General features: G+C 39.6%; 1 protein-coding gene across 1 annotated transcript in view; it reads left to right on the top strand.

Moving 5' to 3' along the window:
• Positions 1 to 27,388, top strand: part of fibcd1a (fibrinogen C domain containing 1a) — a 92,018-nt gene that overhangs the window by 11,792 nt on the left and 52,838 nt on the right. The window contains exon 2 of the mRNA XM_047155720.2: positions 18,250 to 18,729. Within this exon, the coding sequence (XP_047011676.1) occupies positions 18,250 to 18,729 (480 nt within the window). The remainder of the gene's footprint in view (positions 1 to 18,249; positions 18,730 to 27,388) is intronic.

Here is a 27,388-nt window from a genome sequence, read left to right as displayed (position 1 = left end):
AGTGGTCATTTGGGTCCCAACTGTTTTTAACTGGATTAACATGGATAACCATAAACCCACACTAAGTGTGTTGATAAAAAGAAAACCTAAGAACAAAGGAGAAGCCAGGGTCAGATTAAAAATAAACTCAAACTGCACTAAAACTGGACCAAAGGACATTCATCATGCTGTCACTGCTGGCCACTGATTCTGAGCTTGTTAAAGAGCTGGACTTTTATTTTTTATTTTTTGGATCAGCTTGTGAGGTGAAAAACAATAAAGAAGCCTCTTGCCTATGCTAAGACTGCCATCTGAGTATTGCCCAGACTCGTGTGTGCCTTTTATTTAGCATGTGTTGGTTTGCGGGGCGGTCAGGGCTTCCTGCATGAATCACTGGATTCCTGATCCGTATCCGTCCCTGTAGCATGGATCTCAGGCCTCGTGGCTCAGAGTGATGGCTCTTAAACAAGGACTGCGTGTATAATTAAGTCTTACGGTTGTGGTTTCAGTCGACTGATTGTGACTGAGTGTGAAATCTGAGTCTCCAGCTGATGGACAGCTTTTGCTCCTCTGTTGTCTTGTGATAAATATCTATCATAGGAGTGTGATGAAAGAGAGGGCAGAGAAACTCTGACTGAACACACACAGTAAAACTCACAGGAGAATGATTGCAGGACATAAACAACTCTCAGATGGTGATTGTTTATCAAAATGGCATCAATCTATTTCTCTCCAGTAAGTGTCTGATGTTGTGTGCGAGAGAGTGATATTTTTTTATGTTTCTTGGTGCGTTTCATTTTCAAACAGGTATCACGTTAATAATTAAATTAACACTGGTGATAACATGCATATTGTAAATTTATTATTATACATAATGGCTATGTTCTGTTGAAAGTAGTCAACAACCCTCTTCCTTGAGATCTACCTTCCTTCAGGTTTCATCTCCAACCAAAATCGATCACACCTGACCTTCTTAAGGCAATCAGTGCGTTTACATGGACAACAATAATCCACTATTAACCTGATTAAGACAATACTGTGATTAATAAACTACCATGTAAACAGCAATTTTTAATGACCTTAATCTGATTAAGGTTATACTCGAAGTAAACACTAATTGAATTAAGACGTGTGGAGTATTCCTGTTTTAGTAGCATTATTGACGTGTATTACAGACATGTAAACAACTTAATCACATTATTAACATTGTGTGAGTTTTCACCGCATTTTGCGACAGGACATGATCACACACGGCAGTGCTCAACCGTTTTACGACAAACAAGAGAGCACAACTGCATCCCAAACCGCATACTTGCCTACTAGAGGCCTGTAGTGGGGAAAAATACATGTATTTCGGCTACTATATAGACAGTAAATACGCGGCTTGGGACGCAGCCCACAGCTTCAAGCGGTCGTCTGTTTGCACGTACAGCATGACAAATAATTAACTGCACTTAAAGCGTTCGTAAAAAAACATTAAATGAAAACACCCAAAACTGTATACGGTACCATAACGAAGACGAACTGTATACGTGAAATTCTGGAGGGACGTCGGACGGCGTGGCGCAGTGACGTAATGACATGTGACTTTAATCTAATTATGTTCTATAACATATAAAACGGGAACATGACAGGAGTATTCTAAAAGCGACTCATGTAAACACCTTAATCACATTATTATCTTACTCAGAGTAAGGTCAATAATTAGATTACTTCTGTCCATGTAAACATAGTCAATGATTAGATGGTCAAGTGGGCACAATTATTGTTGGAGCTAAAGCCTTCAGGAAGGTAGGTCTCCAAGAACAGGGTTGGTGACCACTGTTCTAAGGCATACCACAGCTTTGTGACCACAGCACAACTATGACATAATGCCAGCTGTAAGACAAATCACGGGTCTATATTAACATGCTTGCTCTAATACATTATTGTTTCTATAGTAATAACTTACACTGGGACTTGTGTCCACACAAATGGAATAAAGAATGTATGTAACTTTTTGATATGGTGATATTTTTTGTGAGGAGACATTCATTTAACATTTTTGACACTGGAGAAGGAGTGTCCAGTGTCAGAAATATGTAGCAGTTAGAGCTAAAGCTGTTGCTTTCATATTTCAGACACAGGAGAGTTGTCAGGATGGAGGATGTTACAATCTACACTTTTTTAATGTAAAGAAATAGAGGCAGGTAAATGAACGATCAATATAGCTTTTATGATGTACTTTTAAGTGATAACAGGAACAAACTCATGGACATTCCAAGACATTAAATGTAACTATAACGGGAAAAAAATGTGTGACAATGTTTTTTAATAAATACCAAATTGTAATCATTGGCAGATTGCTGCGGTGTAAGAGGAATAAAACACTTGGAGTGCGCTTTTATAAAAAAAATAGTTCAATTCTGGGTAGTTATGGTAAATCCTCTTCATACCTGACCATTCCCCTAGTGTCTTATTCCTTACATAGCATATTATTTTCCTTATTCAACCAGTATAATATGGAACTATATGTTAAAATATACATTAGGAGTTATAGGAGTCAGTGATGGAGACAATTTGTTTGGCTTCAGATAAATATACTCTGTTTACTAAATTTATAGTCTGAACAAATTGAATTGACCCCAAACCTAGTAGAAGTGCTGTTCCTGAAAACCGGAAAGCTGATCCTGAATTAGAGTTCCAAATTTAAGCTGCTTTATTTGTCCGGGCCCAGAAACTTTCCCGAAGGACACTCGGTGAAAGTATCTGTCTTTCAGGACCAATCAATGTGAGCTGGAGCTTGAGAGGGTGTTGGATCTGATTTCCATCTGTAAGCACCACTTTATCTCTCAAGCAGTGATGGAGAACAGCGTGTGGTTCCTTCAAGAGCGAATGCAGTAGTTGAGAGCAGGCATGTCTAAACCAGCGTCTTCATTACAGAATGCCATGTGTATGTGTAGTACACCACAGGGGAGCATAAACACAGCTGGAACCTGCTCTACAGCAGTTCACCTTCTGTAATTTGGCTCAGTCTGTTGGCTCTGAAGGATTTGCTCATTAGGGCATTTATATACTGAAGCTTATGTACACAATCATTCCCTTACAGATTTCCTGCACCAGATCTTGTGCCAGAATGAAATGAGTTAACTGTAATTCATACTTGTTAGCTAGCTGTCTATCTTTTGGAGTGAAGATTATGAAGATTTATGACTATGTCTTACAAATACAGTATGTTGCAGAAATCCTGCCAGGTAAGGTAATGTTAGTAGCTGACTAGTAGAACTTAAAAATAAATAAATAAATAAATAATAATGATTAATAATCCTGGCACATACAGTTGCAGTCAAAATTATTCAACCCCCATTGCAAATCAGGTTTATTGACAAACTTTACAGACTTTCTTCTGTTTGTAGTGAACAAATCAAACAAAAGCAACTGAAATAGTTGAACACAACGAATACTTCAAGTGGCTTCCACAAATTCAACTGAAAATGCGACTTATAATGACTTCTCCAGTTTAAAAATTATTGACCCCCTTCATGGGAAGCATCTTTAGTACTTAGTAGAGCACCCTTTTGCTGTTATGACCTTCTGCGAACGAGATGCAGAGCCAGACACCAGCTTCTGGCAGCATTCCTGAGGAATTTTAGTCCATTCCTCATGAGCTATGGTCTCCAGTTCAGTAATATTCTTGGGTTTGCATACTGCAACCGCCTTCTTCAAATCCCTCCAGAGATTTTTTATGGGGTTCAAGTCAAGTGACTGTGATGGCCCTGTAGAATCTTCCAGGACTTCTTCTGCAACCAAGTCTTGGTGGAATTTGAGGTATGCTTGGGATGATTTTCCTGTTACAAGATCCAATGATACCCAGGGTTCAGCTTCCTCACAGACAGTATGAGGTTTTCTCCTAGGATTTCCTGATACTTTAATGAATCCATCTCGCCTTCCACACGCTGCAGGTTTCCAGTAACAGAGGATGCAAAGCAGCCCCAGAGCATCACTGAGCCACCACCATGCTTGATTTTGGACAGAGTGTTCTTTCTTATTCTTCTTTCTCCAGACATACCACTGATCCATCGTGCTGAAAAGTTCCAGTTTTGTTTCATCACTCCACAGAACAGAATCCCAAAACTTCTGTGGCTTACATATAATTTTCTTGTGTTTTTGGGTCAGTAGAGGTGTACGTCTTGACGTTCTGGCATGGAAACCTTCTGCGTTTAGTACGCGCCTTAGTGTGCTCACTGAAACCTTTTGCAACTGTATAGTAATAATTTATATTGCCAGTGAAAATTGACTAATTATATTTAGCCATCTTGTGAGCATGGATGATGCTTCTTTCATTAGCACAAGCCTTTTACTTTTCTCAAGCGGAACAATTATGATCAGTTAAAGGTGATTATTGGTTGATCTTTGTACATAATGCTGATCAGTGATTGGTCATTGGGAACAATGTTAATTAGCGATTGGTTGTTGGCAAGAATGGCGATTAGTGATTTGTCTATGGGAACAACAATGAACAGCGATTCGTTGTTGGGAACATAGACTCTCACAAGTGCAACACAGTCAGGCTTTGTTGAACCTGCTCTTTCGATTCAAAACGAGCAGCTGTGACGAGAGCAGGAAAGCTGTACCAATACCGGAGCCTTTTGCTAGGCTCTTTTTAAGGAGTTAATTGGCCGCCAAATCTAACGAAAAAGTTATTAAGTTGGTAACACTGCTAGAAATAGGCTTATTAATTTGATACCTGCTTCATACTGATTTCATAATGAGAAATTACATATATTTGATGTTCATTGCTAACATATAATTTTCGCCGTGAAAGTGAACATATCAATAAACGGGACAAAAGTTGGTAAGTTTATAGGCATTTACTGGGTATTCATTGTGCTATTTGATGACGCATGACTTTTACAATGAACGTCCCATTTGCGCAATTACCGTTTCATCCAACTGTCAGGCCCAGCAGGCGAAAAGCAGTGAAAAGTTAAAGGGTAATAATATCCAGACATTGTTCCTGTAGTCATTAAAGCAGGACCATTGGCTTAATGGAATCTATTATTGAACTCATCCATATAAGACTCTGAAGCACAATTGTAAACAAGTGTGGGAGAAAATCACAATATTTAAAAAACTCAACTCTTTGTCTTTCCCTCCCACTAAACTCTAGAGCTGAATCTAGACCTTTCATCAGTCATGATGTGCTCTTTACTCTTAGTATGTCATACATTCAGTGTGATGTCTTGATTTCCTCCACAAGACTTTTAGGAATTTTTGATTATTCTTTTCAAAGCAGGTCACATTGGCTTGTCTTTGATGACATCACCTAAAGGAGCTACAAAATGGCAGTGACCTCTGCCCATTGATGTCCCAAGGATGTGTACACTGAACAAACGGGAGATAAAGGGTGGAGCTCAAATTTAGATGCTAATAGGGGAAGGGAAGGGAAGGGAAGGAAAGCTGCTCGCATGCAAAGCCTTTTTCATACCTCTGAGTGACTTTGACAGCTGTCGTCTGGGACTGTGGTCACCAAGATAGAAATCAGGTGTGGACAAACCAATTAGTGCCTGCATTCTACAGCCATAACAAGTTGTCGCTTCATCAGCCTGGGACATAATAGTCCAAAACCAGCATCCTAATCAAGGACACAAAGAGAGCGGCCTCTATACCACTTACTCCGTTACTCCGCTCTGTCAAAAGCTCATCACAATTTTCTTAGAAAATGAGGTAAATCTCATGAGGCATCCATTTTACTTGAGAAATGCAATCAGGAAGAAAAAAAAGTCCCAAATGGATTTCCAAGTGGTTGTTTTCTTTAAACCAGGGTCCAAAGGCAAGACAAATTGCATTCTAGTCATGTACAAAGACAATTACACAAGAATACACCCAAATGCACAAGACACAAGATGATGTTTTGGGGTCTTTTATCACTGAGAAATATTATAGTTTGTGTCTTGTTAAACCAAGAAAGCTTACGTTGAATTTGACACATTTTGCCATTTATATTTTTTTATATAGAATTACTAGAAGTGGTAGCTCAGTGGTTAGGACCCTGAAATGCTGATTGGAAAGTCGTGAGTTCAGATCCCAGCACCACCAAGCTGCCACTGCTGGGCCCGTGAGCAAGGTCCTTAACCCTCATTTGCTCAGTTGTATAAAAAAATTAGATAATTGTAAGTCGCTCTGGATAAGGGCGTCTGCCAAATGCCGTAAATGTACTAGACGAGTTAGGTCTTCTGAAGCCACTACTCTCTCTGCCCTTCATTAGAAACTTTTCATCTGTGCTGGTTTGTGTGAAACTAATTTGCAGCTCTCAGACAAAAAGTCAAGGTCTTGTTACACAATTTCCTGGTATGAGTTGTATTTATGTATGAGTTGTTATTAGTCTTGAGAATTCCTCCTGAGCTGGGTTCGTGTGTGTAAGACATGCCAGTAATCAGTGCCATATGCTTGCATATATATGGAGTACAATTTTTTTTATTTCTTTCCCTTAAGAAGCTAATGCAAATAAGAAAGGAGGTATTTTAAAAGACATTTTATTTTAAACAACAGTGTGTTACAAGGGTGGACAATTCAGTAGCCCTGAATGTTTGCAGAATCTTTGCAGAATCAGGAACACGCATGTTCATGGAAATACTGATGAAAGCAAGCAAAATAAAGTTTGATGCAAGGTCACCTAGCGATTTAACATATTGACAGCAAATAAAAATGCTAGCCACACTTGAATAGTAAGTTTTGTATGCAGTGTAAGGACAGACCAGGCCAAAATGATCCCCAGCAACATGCTGACGTTTTGTTGAGGTCGCAAACACAAGGTGCTACATTAGAAACTTTGTTAGAAGATCATAATGTTCATACAATCACATTATTTTTTCACATTATTGTTTCTTTGGTGCACACTTTGATTCTGTCAGGTAGGGATTGCACCAGAGTTTTGAGATTCCTGTTTATTTTAACCTGATTTTACACTGACAGGCTGCAGTCCAGCTTGACTTTGTGGTACCTTTTTTTTTTTTTTAAATGTTTCTCCTGATCTCTGTGTGATTCTGGTCCAGTGATTGTGCAGGCCAGCTAGACATGTTCCTGGTGTCTAACCAAACACCAAAGGGGATGCAAACACTTGCACTCTGCTGTATAATATATTCTGGTCCCTCTGCAGCAAATATTGATCATAAGAGGACGTGTGTGTGTGTGAATCTCTCATTTGTCTCATCTCTCAATGAGAAGATGGTGACAGAAAGAAAGTAGAAGTGGAGCAGTTTGCTTTTGAGAGCTTGAAGCATGAGAAAGATCTCCCTGTGCTCACTTTAGTAAGCGTTTATCATCTCAAACCTTCTAATTAAGTTGTACTCTCCAAGCTGGCCCTCACTGTCCTTATATATACAGTCGTGTGAAAAAGTAAGTATACCCCATGGAAATTGTTGGCTTTTTTGACATATTTGGACGAGCAAACATTTTATATATATATATATATATATATATATATATATATATATATATATATATATATATATATATATATATATATATATAAATAATATATTTATGGGTTCAACACGTAGGGGTTTCAGAAAGTATTGTTGGCAGACAAACTCTGTTTTATATTATTTAGTTGCAGCAACATCTGATGGGTTTTCCCAGACCACCAAGCATTTGGTCTGTTAAGCACTGATGAAATACAGTTAATCAGTTTCAGTGTGATGCCGCCTTGATTCTTATTACTATCCACTGCAAACGATAAGGAAGCCGTGCGTTTGTAAAGCTATTTTCCACACCACAGTTAATCCATTGGAACTGCCCATATTAGGTATTATATAATCCATATTACAAAGTGGGGTTTATGTCCTTTTTTTTTTAAGTAGACCTCTGGGTAATAAAGGGATGAGTAGTATTACATAGGAGTTGACATAATACAGGGCGACTGATGTTGCTTTCAGGGATTTTGTCCCTGCCCAGGTCTTATTTCCAGAGCAGCTGGAGCTTGACCTTTTTTTTTGCATTTGCATTTGCATTTGCTGTGGTTTTTGAGCACTGTTGGTATGTTTGGATGACACTTTGCTTTCTGTCAAAGTTTCAGAGCTTGTTCAGTATTTATAGCACATCCGATGCATTTCGCAGATAGCTTAAGATTTCAGCTTTTATCAGTGCAGTGCCATGCTACCTGCCAAATGCTGTTATCATATCAGTGTGCACTAGAGCTTGGTTCTCAAGAACGCGAGAGGTCACTCCTCAAGCTTGGAGTTGTACTGCAGCTATAATTACAGCACTTTTTTGCAATGCTTTTTGACCTGCTCTTGTAAACTCTATGTCATGTAAATCTGTACACCAGGGAGAAGAATACACTTGCTGCATATGTTACCTCTCCCCATCAGCCTGTGCAGGTCTGAGAAAGCAGCTGTGTGTGTTAAGGCCTGATAAGAAAAATATGCTCAACATATAAAGACTAGATCATTCTAAGATTAACGTCTCTCTCAAGAAGCTCTATACTTTTATCTGATGATCAGGCACCCTATGCTCAAGTGTGTTTGTGTCACTGATACATTAAAGTAAATGGATGTCATCACAGTTCTCTTGGAAAAATGATATTTAATGTGCTGTTCATACATCGATTGTGTCCATGCTGACATATATATGAAGTTGTTTCATCCAGTCACACATCTGTCTAGCAAAGAAAACAATCCATTATCCAGATTCAGGAACATGTGAGTCTGGAAAAACAAATTCCAGCAGCATTTTAGTTTCTGAACAGATATATAATTCATTTCATATCTAATTCTCATTTCTGAATGCATCTGTAGATTGGTCACTGTATTTCTGTGTTTCAACATGTTCATTCATTCATTCATTCATTCATTTTCTTATGATCATTGGTGGTACTGTTGTGCTTGGTTCCAAGTTCAAAGAGTCGCTGTGCTTTCTTTGAATTTCAGTAAAACTGAGGGGTAATATGTTAATATTGCATGCACATACCATACAGTCCACGTATGTGAAGGAAAAGGGTTTTTGTGATGCTATACCTGTTATGAAGAGGATAACACACAGCAAACGATAACAGATTGAATGAATGAAATGATGAAGGACAGGGACCAAAGCTGTGCTGTAAACCAAACTTCAGGCAAGTAACACAGAGCAAAAACAGAAAAAAATGTACTCAACGAAGAGACAAAGGGGAGTGGAAGTCCACAGGAAGCTGAGGATGATAATCTCCAGATAATCTACAGAAAGAGAAGTAATGGAGAGATACATCCACAGGCAAATGATGAAGATATGTAATCCATATGAAAAGCGATAGATGACGGAAACTAAGCGGTCTGTACTAGTCCTATATGAGACTTGATGGGAAATGATTGACAGTGAGTCTTATAAAGAGTCCTTGATTAGTGTGTGATTGTGTGCAGGTGATAATGATTAGAAGTCCTGAGATAGAGAACAGAACATAGATGGGGAGCCTGGTGTCAGTGTGACATTCGGAGAGGGGGAGCCAGGTGTAAGCATGACAGTACCTCTCCTTCCATGGGCAGCTTTGGAGACCCAGACCCCCCAACACTATGGATGACCCCGTTCACGCAGAGCTAGATGATCAGGATGATTTGCATGGAAATTGCTAAGTAAAGTGGGGTCCAAGATGTCGTCCTGAGAAACCCAAGAGTGTTCATCTGGGCTGTACCCTTCCCAGTCGACCAGGTGCTTGAGGCAACCCCTCCAGCATTGGGAGTCTGAGATACACGGTTCCTCACCCTTACTGGACTCTGTAGAGGAAGGAGAGAGAGGAGAATGATGAGGTTTGCGGAGTGATACATGAAATGAAGGTGCAGTACGGTAGTTGAAAGTGATATGTGACAGCATTAATCTGTTTTAAAATGGTGAAGGGACCAGTGTAGCATGGACTTGTGACACGGCAGCCGGAGCCGGATGTCTCCAGTGGAGAGCCAGACCTTCTGCCCAGGTTGGTACTGTGGTGTTGCTGAACGTCGAGTGTCAGCCTGGCTCTTCTGTCAGCAGATGGCCTGTTGGAGATGGATGTGTGTGTTGACCCAGACCGTCTCACTCTCCTTAAACCAATAGTCTACTGCTGGAACATGAGATGGTTCCCCTGACCATTGGAAAAGGGATGGTTGGAAGACGAGTACCCCCCGGAATGGAGTGAGGCCGGTGGCTGATTGGTGAAAGGAATTCTGGACATACTTGCCCAAAGGCAGGTAGCAACTCCAGTGGTATTGGTGTTGATGGCTATATGTTCACAGAAAATGTCCTACCTCTTGGATCTTTCTGTCTTTTTGCTCATGAGACTGCGGATGGTAACCTGAGGAGAGGCTGACAGTCACCCCCAGGAGCTTAAAGAACGCCTTCCAAACCTTTGAGATGAATTGAGTGCCCCGATCTGATACTATGTCCTCCGGGAGGCCGTAATTTCGGAAGATGTGTTGGAATAGTGTTTCCGCGGTCTCCACGGCAGTGGGGAGGCCCTTCAATTGAACCAGACGGCAGGCCTTGGAAAAGTGATCTACTGCAACCAGCACATACGTGTAACCATTGGAGGCAGGTAATTCACTAATGAAATCTGCTCCTAAGTGTGACCAGGGGAGGTGTGGAACAGGCAAAGGGAGGAGCTTTCCAGCTGGTAGATGGCAAGGAACCTTAGTCCAGGCAGTCTTGGATGAAGAGCCAAAAGTCGCGGGACATGGTAGGCCACCAGTAATGATTCTGAAGGACCACGAGGGTCTGTGCCATGCCAGGATGTCCCGAGCCTAAGGACATGTAGGCAATCCATCAGTTGGTTCTATAATCTCGTAGGAACATAGGTACAATTAGGGGGACACTTGGCCAGAGCTGGGTCGCTGTTACTGGCTTGGGTTATTTGCTCGTCCAGAGTCCAGTGGATGGGACTGACTTATGGAAGAAGGAAGGACTGGTTCGGAAGTGGCGAGGGCTGGCACTGAGGAGTGAATCCGAGAGAGGGCACCGGCTTTAGTATTTTTGGACCCTGGACGGTATGTAACGGAGTTCTTAGTTCCGTCAATGTTTTGCCTGATTGTGTTCACCTCTTCTGCGTTTCATCCTTGGCTAGGATGTCTATTCAAAACCTGCTGTGCTATAGTACCTTTGCAAAGTCTTATTGTGCATTCAAGGCATCAAGTCCAAGCCTTGTTTCTCCAGGGCCTTGTTTTTTAGTTCAGTGCTTTCTGGTTTTGACTCTCTCTTGCTATTTATGACAATTAATTATCCTTGTTTAATGCTTTGCAAACCGTTTTTGAAAACCCTAACAAGACACATGCACTTGATGCAGTCAGTGCCACTGCTGTGATGAGAATGATCTACCACGCAAATATCTGTCAGTGATGGTCCTATGGTGGTCTCTTTCCACTCATGGATGGAGTAGAGGGTATCAGAGAAATTGGGCTACAATCTGCAAATTGATCTAATACAGGGGTTCCCAAACTTTTCCAGGGCAAGGCCCCCCAAATGGCATTAACATTTGACCGGCATTAACATTTGCAAGATGTCTTTAAAACACATTAAAAATACAGACTTCTGAATATATCCCCCCTTTTTTTTAAATTAATAATTACATCTTGCATCTTTACAATACATTACATTAGGAATTGATTGTGTGTGTGTGGTTGTCAGAAAAAAAAAATCATTTAAGAAAATCATGTATTTATTTATTTTTCACACCAAATTGTTGAGGCCCCCTGGGCGCCCCCTGGTGGCCGTGGCACCCACTTTGAAAACCTGTGACCTAATAAACTGACAGCCTAATGCTTAAAATAAAGATATTGCAGTGTATGTGATGTAATGCATAGGGGTGGGAATCTTTAGACCCCTTCAATTCTGTATGATTTTGATCCAACAAGTGCCACAATATAATTATCAAATGATGTTCAATACATTTTGATGCATGTCAATCCTATGCATTATAGCCATTATAGCATTTTTACTGTGTGACTACTTTTTACTTTGAATCTACAGTATAACGTATATAACTGTACCTCTAGTGAGTGAAAATGAGTGAAAACCTGCATTTTCATCACTGGTGTAGGGCCTCAAAACTTTTGTGATTGCAAGTAATTCACTTTACCATTTTCGCTGAACTATCTGGACGTTTTGCCACTTGCTTGAGGGCTCTCAGTTGAGTAGAAGACTAATTTCCCCCAACTCAAGAAAGAATTGTATGTTGTGAAGTTAATCTAATCTTGCCAAGTTTAACCAGGAAAATTCACAACTCTAAATGGATAATAATTTGACTTATGCACACCCCTGACATATGGGAGCCTTGTTTTACTATCCTGCTGATTTTGGATCACAGGGTGAAGAGTACAGTAGCACATGATGGATGGAGGATAATGTTTAATGGGAAACTTAACAACCACTGACCCATAATTCAAGCTCACACTATGAATCGCCACTTTCAGATGGGAAAGGAATTGAGGATATGAATCAGTATGGGAGGTACAAAGGAAGCTAAGGTTCTTTACCACAGCTATTCATCTCCTCAATGAACCTTTTTCTTTTAAAGTGCACCACACTTTATTTAACTTTACATCAAATGCCAAGGTGAGGTGAATCTGTGACTCGAGGCTTCTCTCTGAACCTCTCCTCTCTTTGTGAACCTGACACCTTACCTTCACCTCCCTGAATAAGTAATCATGGCCACTGTAGCATAGTCTTCACTCATGTGTCAGTACAGTTGACCTTCACTTTGCTTCTGCTCTCAGTTGTCTGCTCTCATATTATTTTAACTTTCCTGCTGACACGTAAAGGTTCTTATAATGTTTAGAAGGTGAAACATAATAAAATACTAACCATACACGGTTGAGCATCAGATAGTCACCATTGTCAGGGCCATAGGCGCCATCTTAACAGGAAGAAAATAGCAAGGTGTGTAAGGTCATTTCTCATCAATGGATTTCTTTTGGATGCAATTTGGGGTTTGTTAGTAAACTGCACAAGATGCTTCATCTCTTTTGGATTATGCTCACTTTCACAGATAGAGTTGCCCTAATGAGGCAATCTGATTGAGAATGTGTGGTAAGACTCAATAATTCCTGTACACCAATATTCTCCAGGCAGGCTGACAGAGCTTGAACAATTGTGCCAAGAAAAATGGACAAAAATATTAAGATCCAGATGTGCAAACTTGATAGAGGCATATCCCAAAAGAGTTGCGGCTGTAATTCCAACCCAGGGGCTGAATAATAATAATAATAATAATAATAATAATAATAATAATAATAACAACCGACAAATGTCTACCTTTTTGTTTAACCTATGTGTTACAATAGAAAATATTTGCAAATGGTAGACAATTGCAGCTTGTAGCACAATAGAATTCAAGGGTGTTGAATACATATCAAGGCACTGTATTTAAGAAGTCTTTCTTAAATAGATACAGAAGATTCTTTACTAAGAAGACATTTTGCTTCATGCGATTATTGTTAAAAGTTGTTTAACAAGAAGATATAAAAGGATGCAAGGAAACAAATACATATTGTAATTAATACAATCTTCAGTAAGCTTAAAAGGCTTATACCAAGCAAAACTGAAGCAGCAAGGCTGTTTTTAAGTCTATGGTTTATTAAGCAGCAATGGCATATGCTTCTTAATGAATATAAGCATCTCTGCATTTCTTGAATACAGTCTGTTCCTCTTCTCATCTAATATGTGCACTGCCTGTCAACACTCTTACAACAAGCACAAAGAAAGACAAGGTATTTCTGACAGAAACCGCTTTCATTCCTCTTCCGGAGACCCAGAGGAACTGTGTGTGTTTTTTGTTTTTTTTAGTTGATCATGAAGGTAGACCTTCAGCTCAGCTTCTGTTGGTTCTTTCCTGTTCTAATCATTGCTTTTATCTGCATTGAGAATTTCCTCACACAATTCTTGCAGTCTGATTTCCTGAGCATAATAATTGCTGCAATCAAAATTCTTGCAGTTCACACAACTGGAATGTAGAGGATGGCTGTAATTTCAAAAACTTTTTGCCTCAAACACTAGTGCATAATGTTACACAACTTGATGACCTCGAGCTCTGAGCAATAAAAAAACGGAATATGGTATGATGAGGCAATTTAACCATAGTTCCTATTTTTTTGTTTTGTTTTGGAGGAAGCCAAATGAGGCCTTTAACCCACAATGTCTGCTAGGGATCCATAATGATTTGGGCAGCCAACTCATGGAAATCATTAGGTCCAGTGATTGCTTTGCATGATCACATAACAGCCAACAAATATTAGGCAATTTCAAGGTGCACATTATGCCAACATCCTTTTCTAATGATGTTTCCATATTCTGGGAAAATAATACCACTGTTCATACTGATAAAATTATTTGTATGGCTTGTTGAATACCAGGATGATGGTGTTCAAGAGTACCCTCCATAGCGTCCCCAGAATGATGCTGTTCAACAGGACCGTCCATGACCTTCCCAATCACCAGATTTTAACATAATTGAACCTTTAAGGAAAATTCTGATATGAAAATGGTGAAGTACTATTTCAACACCTCCTAACCACCAGGGGCCAAGAGAATCACCTGAATGCCTTTTTGTATGCTGCAACCTTCACAAACTGACCACATGATGTAGTTTGATATAAATGCCATATACATGTGGCCACGGATTCTTTCTTTTTGATTTCTCCCCAATTCCCACTCGAGCTTCCCAATCACACAACAACTACCAGCTGGGGAGGGTGGGGCAATGATACTTCCTCAAAGGCAATTCATGTATTTGAATTGTTGTTCATACTGTGTCACAGTGCAGCATTACACACTTTTAAATCTCTATCTGGTCTATGCATACATGAGCTCAGAGGTGCCTATGATTGGGTACTGTCATTGATTGACAGGGATGAAAATGTCTACAATCACTCCCACCTTGAGATCATGGCCAACCTTGCTCAATTGCCTCTTGGCCATAGGTGGCTATGGCAGCTTTGCTATTAGACCTCATGATCTTTGTGCGATAGGGCAAACCCTTGTGTGCTCCACTAGTGAGACCTCCTTTCTTCTTCTTGCCTTGAATACGTCAGATGCACCTTGTCCAGATGCCTGTGGGAATCAGAGCTATTCCAGAGCCATTCAGAACTCCATGGCTACTAGCTTCCATGCTCTGTCTTGAAGTTAGCTAGGAACTGTTCTGTTGCTCAGTATGACAATTAGTTCTCAGTTCTTTACTGGGTCTGTCTCCCCTTGAGGCTCAGAGTTTTTCACAACAACCTGTAGGTCAGTGGATATGTGCTGCCAGCATGGTTGAGTACAATTAAGTTTAATTAGGAATTAACTTGGGTTAGTGTGTGCTGTTAATTACTTGGTAAAATGTGCTATGTACCAAGACAGTCTGTCTAAAGTACAATGAAATGCCACATAGTGTTCACAAATGTAAATGAGTTCTCAAATGTCTAAGGTTCATAGGTCAAGACTTGACCTATCTTTATCTTAGAAGACCTCTGGAAGACTTGCTGTACAAGAAAAGACATGTCACTGTATTCTGGTAATGACATACAGCAAACTTAGGTTAGATATTTTGTGTCCTGAAAAAATATATTTTTTTTTCCCCCAGTTGGCCCATTTTGAGGCTTCTGATGAAAACGGATAGATTGTCTGTGCTCTGTTGACTCTTTGGACTCCATCTGAGGATCACTGACATAAAGACCAGGCTAATGTAGTGTAGTGTAACATAGACACAGCATTCTTTCCCCGTGTCAAGGGGTTTTAGATTCCAGTGTAGAATCAGACAACTGAAGCACAAAAACTGATATTAGTGTACATTAAGATCCTGGTTTTCAAAGTTGTGCACTTTATTATTTCATGTTTTTAATATTTATTTTACAGTCTAGGGGGTCCCTTGGAAGTAATTTAAAGTTAACGTCTGAGAACCTCTGCTGTAAGCAAGACTGCTGTGAATCTGTTATATGTATCTTCCAAAAAGTACAGAATCAGAAACTGCTGAGAAAGCTGTGGGGCGTTGTGAGATGAGTTCTGCAGATCTTTACAAAGTAAATAAATAAACAAATTAGGGCTGCAACAACTAATCGATAAAATCGATAATAACTGATAATTAAAATAGTCGACAACGGATTTGATTACGGTTTAGTCGGGTCTGGGACGTCAGTGTGGATAATCCCACATACGTCACGTCACGATGGTGAAAAACGCATTTCTATGAATAAAACACATCTGAGAAACAGCGGAGGTCACAGAGTGAGCTGCTGGGGTAAAAGTGCACGATCCAGGTCGTTCCAAAACATGAGAATGTTTATATTAAGCGCTTCAAACAAACTCGTAAGTGTATTAACGTGGCTTATCGAGTCAGACGCTGCGACAGATGTGTGTGCTGTTTAATGTGTTCCGGACATGTTTTCTTCAGCACAGAAATTTTTATAGCCATATCTGTAAATGTTAGAAATTCACGCCAGTGTTTCTATTTTACATAAAGTCTCGTCCTGACAGCAAGTTAGTCTCCGTTAAACTTCACAGACTGAGCGCGTGTACAGCACGCAATAGAAAGGAAGCGCAATAACTCTGAATAAAATATTCATTTTGAGCAAATATGTTGTTTGATGTTATATTTAGAAACTAAAGTAATCGTGTTTTTTAATGAGTGCAGTAACTGTGATGGGGTTATAACATGTATTGTATATAAATGTAAGAAGTGTCGTACATTTACAGAGTAAAGTAACATGCTGTTGTGTTCAGATGAGTGAATGTGTGTGTGTTACTGCAGAATATTCAACCTCCTACCAGTTCACACTTAGTTTGTGCTTTTGTTTTTCTTTTTTAGAATTTTTAATATAGTGATTTAACGTCTGCTTTAAAGCTTATGGACAATCAGGGTTGTTTTGTTTTTGTTTTCAAAATATTTTTCAAAATCCTTTGCATAATGTATAGCAGAGCCCACCTATTTACATTTAATACTTTTTCATAGCTGTCACGATTTCCCCTTGTGCTAGCGCGGGAGCACGCAGCACGCGCCGAAGTTCGACGTTTTTCAGTGACATTGATTTTGTTGACTTTTGACACGTGTGTTTTGTAATGGTTTATGTCCTGTCTCTGCCATTGAATATTCATTGGTTGTTTCCCTTATGTGTCATCATTGTACACAGCTGTTTTGTGTTTCACCCCTGATTACATTTGTTATTTAAACCCCTCGTGTGTCTATGTTCATTGCAAAGTATTAAGTGTAGAGTGTTTTCCGTAGACCAAAACTTTATTCCTTGTTTCTGTGCCATAGTTTTGATCCTGCTCTCGTCCTCGTATTTCGAATCTAGTTTAGCCCCGTTTGTGCCCGTTTGCAGATAGCCTGACCCATTGCCTGTTTTTTGACTACGCTATTGATTCACATTTGGATTTGTCTGCCTGCCTCTGTTCAATAAAGCTCTTAACTGCACTTGCATCCATCCTCAACCCTCAATACGTGATAATAGCCTTCAATTTGCACAATGTTTGAAGGACAACATTGGGCAGAATGTGAAATAACATATTTGTTCAAAAAAATTTAATCAACTAATCGATTAATTGAAGAAATAGTCGACAGATTAATCTTTTATCAAAATAATCGTGAGCTGCAGCCCTAAAACAAATAAATAAAATAACACAACACAGATAAGCAGAGCCTCGTTCTGCCATGTGGCCATTTTGTTCTCCCTGAGCCTCAGCATTTGTCATCAAATTCTTTTTTTTCCTCTTCATTTGTGAGAAACTGCCATTGTTTGTATATGCACATGATGAGAAAAGAGTTGTCAACTTCAGACACTTAACTGAACTGGAATGGATTGAGCCGCAGGACTTGTATTAGTATCTTCCCTAGTTCTCTCACACACTTTCGCCCTGGGGGGATTTCCCCTTGCTGGAGGAGCTGCACAGACAAAGCATCTTGTGTAGTTTATTATTGGAGCCAAGCTCTCACAGGCCCAGAGCAATCACAGAAATCAGCTTAAAGCCTTCCCTGAAGTCACTAGTAAACCTGCCTGAGCTCGTCTACCAGTGTGCACCTGCAGGCTTTTATACATTTTCATACATTTTATACAGCATACTAATACTACATGCATTTGTACGTATGTAGAGGCATCTCAATAATCCATTTAGCCTCATAGCATTTACTTAAATAGCATTTAAATTCTGTATACTGAGTGTTTTCAAAATAACATTCAAATGTGTGATAATCATCTCTGCAGTTAATGTTGTTGTTATACAATTAAATACAGTGCATCTTTATGCAATAATTGGATCTCAAGCATTAAACTGGCTTTATCTCTCTTTCTCTCTCTCTCTCACACACACACACACACACAGAGGAGGAGTTGTAGTTACCTCCTGTGCACCATCCTGCTCTTCATTGCCGTGCTACTGGCTCTCACGGTAACAGGCACCATCCTCTTAATGAACCATTCCCACGCACCCTCAGGCCCCGATGCTCCACCCCTCATCACTACCAATCAAGACGAAGGTAACGCCCTGGTGACAGTAGAGAGGGGTGATGGCTCCCGCATTAACATCTTCATCGAGCCCAACTGCCCCGACTACAACAGCAACTTCCTGCGACTGGAAGGGGTCCAGACGTCACTGCTGCACTCACTCAGTCACCATGACACAGACCTGAAGTCAGTGAAGGGGCAAGAGCGAGGTCTTCTGGTCCAACTGGCCGAGGAGATCGCTAAGCTTTCGGCCCACGTTAACCAGCTGAAGATGGAGTACAGTGCGCTGAGGCAGGGCCAGAGCAGCATCAGCCAGGAGATCAGCATGCTGCAGACTGAGCAGGCCAGGCTCATCCAGGTGAGACACTCGTGGACTAAGAGTTGATATAATGGGGGAAATGCCTGAAAGTGTACCTACCTGTACTGTACCTACCTAAAATAATATGCTGGATATATTTTGTAACAATTGTAATTTTAAATGAAGTAATGTTCAAAGTTTAATTTTATAAATCAAATCTGTTTGTTTTAATGGAAAAAATATTAGCTGAGGGCAGGAATCGTTTTTTACAGTGTATTATGAAGTTAATCACCGTAAGTGTTTATAGGTTTTGGGTATCTGTCCAAAACTGTGCTCATCTACTCACATAATCATAATTTTTTTTTTTAAATGCACAGATACCAACATCCAATAATCACATAATACTATATGACGAAAGTCATTGTCGCTGTATTTCACAATTAAATATGCGAATCAAAGCAAAGCAAACTGCACACTGTGCTCTGTGAAAAAAATCAAAGACAGCATCTTCCTACAACACCTGATAAAACATCTTAAACATAAATCTCAAACAAGCAATCAACGCTGCTAGGCTTGGGAAAGAAATATCTACAGACAATGCTAGGGGAGTGAAAATAACAGCTCTTACCCAGTATGTAGTACTTCATTTAATTTAAAAATCTGATTGCTTTTTGTTTTGTTTATTGATTTTTTCTCAATGAAATTCGCATGCTGTTTCTACCACTTGCTTCATAACATACGTTACTAAGAATAGACTGAATACACATCATTGAAATTTAGATGATCTAAGTTTGAAGACACACTGCGACACACTAATGATGCCCCAAAATGACATCGGGCCTCGTGTCTGTTTGTCCATAAGCACATGGTGCTGTTTATTTTGTTGTCAATGTTAACAGAACATGGATTCCTTTCCAAGCAAGTGAAAGCTCAGGTGCCATGTTTTGGATGCCCAGAAACCTAATTAGAGTAAAAGGTTAGTTATTGTAATATAATAATGTATAGAGAGCTAGTTAAGATAAGGTAAGATAATACTTTATTAATCCCCAGATGGAGAAATTAGGTGTTAGGTTAAGTGCGTTAATACAGAATTAGGGTAAATTGGGTAATTAAGGTAAAATGGTAGTTATTGTAATATAATAATGTATAGACTGCTAGTTAAGTGCATTAATACAGAATCATGGAAACAAATGAGTAATAGAACAGAAGTTTCTGATGTAGCATGTGTTTTCAGCCATGACAAAAAGACAGCCAGCCAGTTATTGACCAGCATTTTGGCAATGAGCTGTTCTTTCTTCACATCTCATGTATATTTATTTCTCTCAGCTATATAAATACCATACTTCATCTGATTGACTCTTCAGCTAAACAAGTACTTCAAAATCTGGAAACATCTATCTCGAGGAGTTATTTTGGTGGTTCTACTGGGCATGGTGATGATTTGGTGAGCACAAATATAACCTGTAATAGCATTATTTATTATAATAGCGGCTGGCAGACTGAGAGACAGATGGGACCGGCTGCCCAACTGTTTAGAACAGCATTTTATGAATTAGACCAATGAACTAGGATCATACCTTCATTAGATTTCCTCAGACAAACAATAAACACCAGGCTCTGTCAGCTATCAGCCTGGATGAACTGTCTCCCTTAAGCCCTTGTTGTGTGCTTGGTACATGTTCTTTTAGGTTAGGTTTATGATGAGCTCTAGGTCCTTGTTTGAAGGACAGCTGAGTTATACGGTTTACATAAGATGATTTTTCACCGAAAAAAAAGAAAAGCTGTCACAGGTTGTAGCAGATATGAAGCAATGTCAGGATGCAACACAGCAACATTTTAGACAGTGTAATATTTACAGTTCTAAATCTGGGAGCCAAAATACCAAGCTCTGCACCACACTCCATTCGAGCCTCTAGCATGGCTCAACCCACTTTCCATCAAGATACAAGGAAGACATGCATCATGACTCTTTAATGGCACCCAAGTGGTGGAATGGCCTTTCCTTGGATGTCCAGACAGCTGAGTCACTGGCAGACTTCAAATAAAGATTCAAGACCATTCTTTTCACAAAGCTCTAAAATGAGCACCCCCCCCAAAAAAAAAAACAAAAACAAAAACAAAAAACCAGTCAAAACGCATTTCTATTTATTACCATCTACTCGTTAATTTATTGTGATACTTTTGTTACACAGTCAAGTTCCTTAATCCAGTGATTCTCATCCCTTTTGTTTTCAGCTCTTCCCATGCTCTCTTAGCTCCCCCAAATTCAAAACTACCTCAACTTCCATTTCTGGAGTGTGCACATACTGTATACGGGGTATCGCAGTAACCACCAAACACTTGCCGACTGCACCAAGTCTTATCTAATCCACTCCTGCTGTACACATGTTACATCTCTACCTCTGCTTCCACTCCTAACATGTTTGTAACTTTATCTTACATGACTGCTAGCAAACTCGCAGAAGAACTAAACAAAAGAACAGTCTGTTTTTGGATAAGTAAAGCTGTATACTGGCGTGGTAATTAGATTTTTATCTGACTCAGCATACATGATTTTATGGAAAAACCATTCTCAAAATTAAGTTTAGGGGGTTCAGTCTTTTTCTTTCATTTTGGATTTTGTCATATGGACAGGATTAATAAAGATTTTCAGGAAAAAAAAATCTGTTTTTCCACTGTTTTTAATACTGCCATGAAGCTGAAATTTCTTGACTAGGTTTTCATATGGCGAACATTTCAAACAATAACACCCCTATGAGCACAAAAAATAACAGATTTCCCAATCTTAAACTTATAAATTGTCTACTGTATCAACAGACGAAAAGAGCGAAAACTCACCCTCAACCTTCTCTTTCCTCATCCTTTTCTCTCCACATCTTTCAGTCAGCAGCCTCTGGGACACTGAATCTCCAAATTCTCATAGAAACTCACTGTTGCTAGCTTGGGCTTTAGAAGCTACACTCTGACCTGTTCCCCCCCCGCCCCCCCATCAAATCTATAAGATCGATCCTTCCCCTTGGCGTAGGTTTTGTTTCATCACTTCACAGCCTTACTGCAGGAGTTCCTCAGGGTTCAGATCTTGGTCCAGTCTTGTTGGTCATACATACTAAATCACTGAGCAGAGTAAACAGACTTCTTGGCTTCTACTTCCACTGATGTGTCTTCCAAAATCCTTTCAGAACTATTATTTGGTTTGCAGAGTCCAAATCAGAGCAAAATCAATTCTTTTGGTTCAGTTACTATTTGGTTGGGGTGGTATCCTTGGGCTCAGTTTAGCACAGCATTTGTTCACTTGATGCAGTTGGATTAATTCAGTGTCAAATTATGTTCTCAATGCAATCGAACCACATTACAGTTACTACAGCTACTGAGACCACCTTTCTCAGACGCTCTCAGATTGGTTCTCTTTGGTCCGCATCTGGGTGCGAGTGCAGTGCTCTCACTTTCCTAAATGAACTGTACAGAAGATGAAAATGTCTCCGGGTTTGATTCAAACCGACCAACCATTGTATATGTGAAAGGACTGCCTTTCTGATATTTTTTCATGGATGAAAACCCATCACCTGAATCTAAACCATGACAAAGAGATCTGATTCCCCCTTATCTCAAACCTCTCAATCACCACTAGCTGTCCATCCGGCACACAGAATGTTAGAATATCTATGGGATTTTTAGAAAGCACATCACCAAACAGATCTGGCAGATTCCTGTTCACAACAGACTGCTGAGTCTGCACAAATTCTCATACAAGCTCTGGCTATTTCCACACTTTACAACTCTCTATTTGCTGGTCAATTTCATATAATATATCTCTTCTATGGAGCATGAAGAATTCGGCTTCTCCAGTTAATCACACAGTGTCCCATATTTCTCTCATTTAACCCTCTACTGAGGTCACTTTACTTGCCTCCTGTTGAAGCAAGAATTAAATTCCAACGCTTCACAAAAGCTTCACAAGTCAATAGACAAACAAAATACTATATATACCACGGGCATTCAATTAAAATTTGCAAAGGCCAGGTTACATAAAATTCTGACTGAATGGTGACATTATTTTTTAATGCTCAAGCATTAAAAATTAGCTTATGGCTCTGAATAGATTTGGTTTAAGTGCTGTTTTGTAGTGGTGCTTCACGTTACTGCTTTCAATGTGCACCATGGTGTGTGAGGCACATCTGTTTTAGATTTTGTGTGAAGTGTTTTCCTGGAAAATAATTGTTTGTTCATACCTAGAGAAAACTTCTATCAAAATGACAAAAAATGCTGGAGTAAAAAGGTTTATTTTCTCTTCTAGTGTAATATGTGTTTTGAAATGCTGTGCAACATGGTCAGAATAAATGGCCAGATATCACAGAGTTAACTGTCTTTTTTCTGGGCCCTTCCATACCCACTGCTACATCATAAGCACATATAGTATATACAGTAACCACATATACACCAATCAGCCATAAGATTAAAACCACTGACGGGTGATGTGAATAACATTGATTACCTCATTACAATGGCACCTGTCAACGGGTGGGATGTATTAGGCAGTTCTCGAAGTTGACGTGTTGGAAGCAAGACAAATGGTCCAAAGTGACTTTGACAAAGGCCAGATTTTGATGACTGGACAACTGGGTCAGAGCATCCCTTTCCAGACTATCCAGTTTGGGTGAGCCTAAGCCCAGTGTAGCTATAGATTCCTCTTGGCTGACAGGACTGAAACATAATGTGAGTGATTGGCATTAACCTTTACATAAACTGTGAATTTTCAGTTTACAAGATAACAGATTATTCAAGTCTGATGATTGGAAAGCTCAGCTTCAGCAGGTGATCTGTCCTGTAAGACTGCTTAATGTTAGTTAATTACAAGAGCAGACTCATTAGAACGAGCACCTCAGGTTTCCCCTGCAGAGTCTGACACTGTGCATCCCTCTGTAACCTGGTGAGAAACCTTTATCTCTAAGACTCCACCCTTTTGCCCTTTAGTTGGAGAACCGGAAATAAATTTGATGGCTGATTCATCGATCAGTTGCATGCTGAAATTTATCCATGCTGTCACTTTGACTGATCTCCTTGCAAAGCTGCATCTTTTAGCTGATACAAATTACAGGCACATAGTTACTAAATAAAAATGTAAAAAAAAAAAAAGAAAAAAAAAAAAAAGAAGAAAGTTTGTCCTAACTTCTTGTTTTTTTTTTGTTGTTGTTGCTCTGCCAGCAATCACAATTAAACTGGAATAGTAATTTGCTTTCTGAAAATAACAGTGCAGCCTACACTGGCCTAAGACCAGGCCACGCTGATCAACTCGAGGAACATGTGAACAAAATCTCAGAGACTTTTATGGCTTTTAGTACGAGTTTCTTCGTCTTAAGGTTATCTATAAGCTAGAGTGCTCCAAAACAATGAAAAAATTCACATTTAGAAGATATATGTATTCAATATTTACAGTCTGCAGTACCACCGATACAGGTCAATAATTTTGATGACATCATTCTGAACTTCTCATTAGATTTTCTGTCCAATCAAATGCTCTTTAGAATCTGAAGGGTCCCACCCCCAACATTCTAAAAATCCATGGTACAAACTGTCAAGTACAGCTTAGCCCGGGCTGTGAGGTAAGCTAAACACTACTGGCTATTTAAAAAGGGGGAGGAGCCACTCAATATGTCCAGCCCTGACTTCATGTTTCAGTGGAAATTATTTTAACACATTGAATAACACTCCACGTTGCAAGGCACTTCACGGGGAGTTTAAAGATCAAGTCCAAACCCAGACCCAGATTTTTTGTCTGGATGTGAATCTCATCAGAACACATCATCAGTTCAATCCAAATAATCTATTCATTCGTCATAACATTACTAGTACAGGAGTATGATAAGCTTATGCTTTAATATTAAAGGACTAACATGTATGATGGGATGCTGTGTTGAAATAAAAACGCCTAACATTTTGAACACTCATGCTTCTTTATCTCCATAATGACTTCAAATGTCATATATTAGTCCTGAAAATGTCCTGTTTAAAATGACATTTGGTAATAAGAGTAAGCCCTAATAGACTGTAGAGTTCACATCAGAGGCTTACAATCATTCATGCTGAAAGTTTGAAAGTTTTGATTGATTTATTCCATTTCCTCCAGTGCTGTTGTGTTCATTAATCTTTCTTTCTCCAGCAAGCATCAGCCTTTTTTTTTTTTTTTTGTAAGTGGGCGCCATGTTCCACACTCAGATGCCCACTATGTTAGGATGATTATTGATGATATGGAAGTCTGCAGGAAAATAGCACTGAATTTGTCGATGATTAATGGATACAACTCGGTCAGCAAGCCGATGTATTTTAAATAATGTTCACGCAGCAGGCATCAGCGTCCTGCTCTGTGCAGCTGATATTCCATTTACAGAGCAGACTGGGCAGCAGAAATCAAAGCAGGCTTTATCTAGCAGCAGAGCGCCAGCTGAGAGCTGAGACCTGAATTATAAGTGAAATGTCTGAATCCTGCTCCAGTTTTTCATGCAGCACTTGGAGACCCAGATCACCGTATAAGCATACCAGTGCCTCAGGATGAGCTCTGAATTTCCTAACAGTGTACTAGCATTTAAAGAACTGGGTGAGTTGGTACTGCAATAGGCAATAATTTAGAACAACACACTCATTTAAGACCCAAATCTAAAATGTGATTATGTGATGAACTTCTAGCTTAGTTAATATTGCTGACATTCGGATTGTTTAGGATGTTAACAAATAGGTGGGATTTTTATATATATATATATATATATATATATATATATATATATATATATATATATATATATAATATATATATATATATATATATATATATATATATATATATATAATATATATATATATATATATATATATATATATATATATATATATATATATATATATATATTTCTCTTTTATTTTACTGTAGGCCATGGCTCTTTTACTTGAATGAACTTGGCTTGCGGGTCAAGGGAAAGAAAGCACACATGTCAGTGCTCAATGCTTGCAGAACGGAACTCACGTTTCTTTGCATGCTCACTTCACTGCTTCACCTTCAGACCTCTGTAATTTTCCCCTTGTGAATATTTTAATAGCCATGCACTACACAGTACCTTGCAATCATTTTTAATGAACACACTCGCTGACCCTGCTCTGTTTACTTTGGTTCGGCCTTCTCATGCTTTCTATTAAAGATACCATTTAAACACCATAGTCTGAGCTTTGACAGCTGACAAATAGATGTATGTACACTCATCATCTTACTTTATTAGGAATACCTGTACATGTGGAAATGGAAATGCCTTGTTGATAAGAGAGGTCTGAGGAAAATGGCCAGATTAGTAATTAAAATAATCACTCTTCACAACCATGGTGAAGATAAAAGCATCTCAGCACGCACAGTATGGATGGGCTACAACAGCAGAAGACCACATTGGGTTCCACTCCTGTCAGGCAAGAACAAGAATGTTATGGCTGCCAGGCTCACCCAAACTGGACAGTTGAAGACCTGGCCTTTTTCCAATCTTCAACTGTCCAGTTTGGTGCCCATGATAACCTCAAATTCTTGACAGGAGTGGAACCTGATATGGTCTTCTGCTGTTGTAGCCCATCCACTTCAAATTATGATGTGCATTCTGAGATGCGTTTTTGCTCACCATGTTGTAAAGAGTGATTATTTGAGTCACTATAGACTTCCTGTCAGCTCAGACCAGTCTAGTCATTCTCCTTTGATCTCGCTCATCAACAAGGTGTTTCAGCCTGCAGAACTTCTGCTCACAGGATGATTTTTTATTTTTTCTTTGCTTTTTGCACCATTCTGTGAAATCTGTAGAGATTGTTGTGTGTGAAAATCCCAGGAGAGCAGCAGTTTCTGAAATACTGAAACCAGCCCTTCTGGCACTAACAACCATGCCACGGTTAAAGCCACAAAGATCACACTTTTTCTTCATTCCGCTGTTTGATGTGAACATTACCTGAAGCTCTTGACCTGAATCTGTATGATTTTTGCCTTGTGTTGATGCCACGTGATTGAGTGGCCCAAGCCTTGACTTCAACCACAGTGAACACTTTTGGGTTGAATTGGAATGCAGACTGCACACCAGGCCTTGACTTGACATACTGCAACAGGACACTTTCCCCATTTTCTTCCCAATTTGTTCATCTGCCAGTTCCCACCCACTACCCACTTCTCTCCATCACACAACAGCTACCAACCCGGCGAAGGTGAAAGCACTATCTGCTACCTTCCAAACAGATCGCCAAGTTTGACTAGTTTCATTCTGATTGACGAGATAGAGAGACAAATGCCATACCTCCCACACAGAGGACATGGCCAATTGGTTGACAATGGCATCTTGTGGATTCGAACACATGATCTTTTACTGATAGGGTGAATGCTTTCCTGTTGCTTCACTCAGGAGCCATGGAGCTTGTATGAAAGTTAACTGCACAATGTGGTAGTATGTGTGTTGGGTGATAAATTCAGGCTACGGAGGCGCAGGCATCAAAAGGTGATGCCTTGAACCCGCTCCCCTTGTGGCTGTCATGTATTTTTTATCATTGCCTTCTTCCTTATGTATGACAGGTACGCATGGTTGCTGTGGTAACCGGCAACTCAATAGCGTGTGATATATGGACATGGAGAGGCTTGAGCACTGGTCTTCCCACATTCTGCTCACTTCACCAATGGGAATACAAGACACGGCATTTGCATGCGTTCCAACAA

The sequence above is a fragment of the Ictalurus punctatus genome, chromosome 5 (assembly GCF_001660625.3).
Source record: "Ictalurus punctatus breed USDA103 chromosome 5, Coco_2.0, whole genome shotgun sequence".
Taxonomy (NCBI): Eukaryota; Metazoa; Chordata; class Actinopteri; order Siluriformes; family Ictaluridae; genus Ictalurus; species Ictalurus punctatus.
This window is presented reverse-complemented; position numbering and strand designations above follow the sequence as displayed.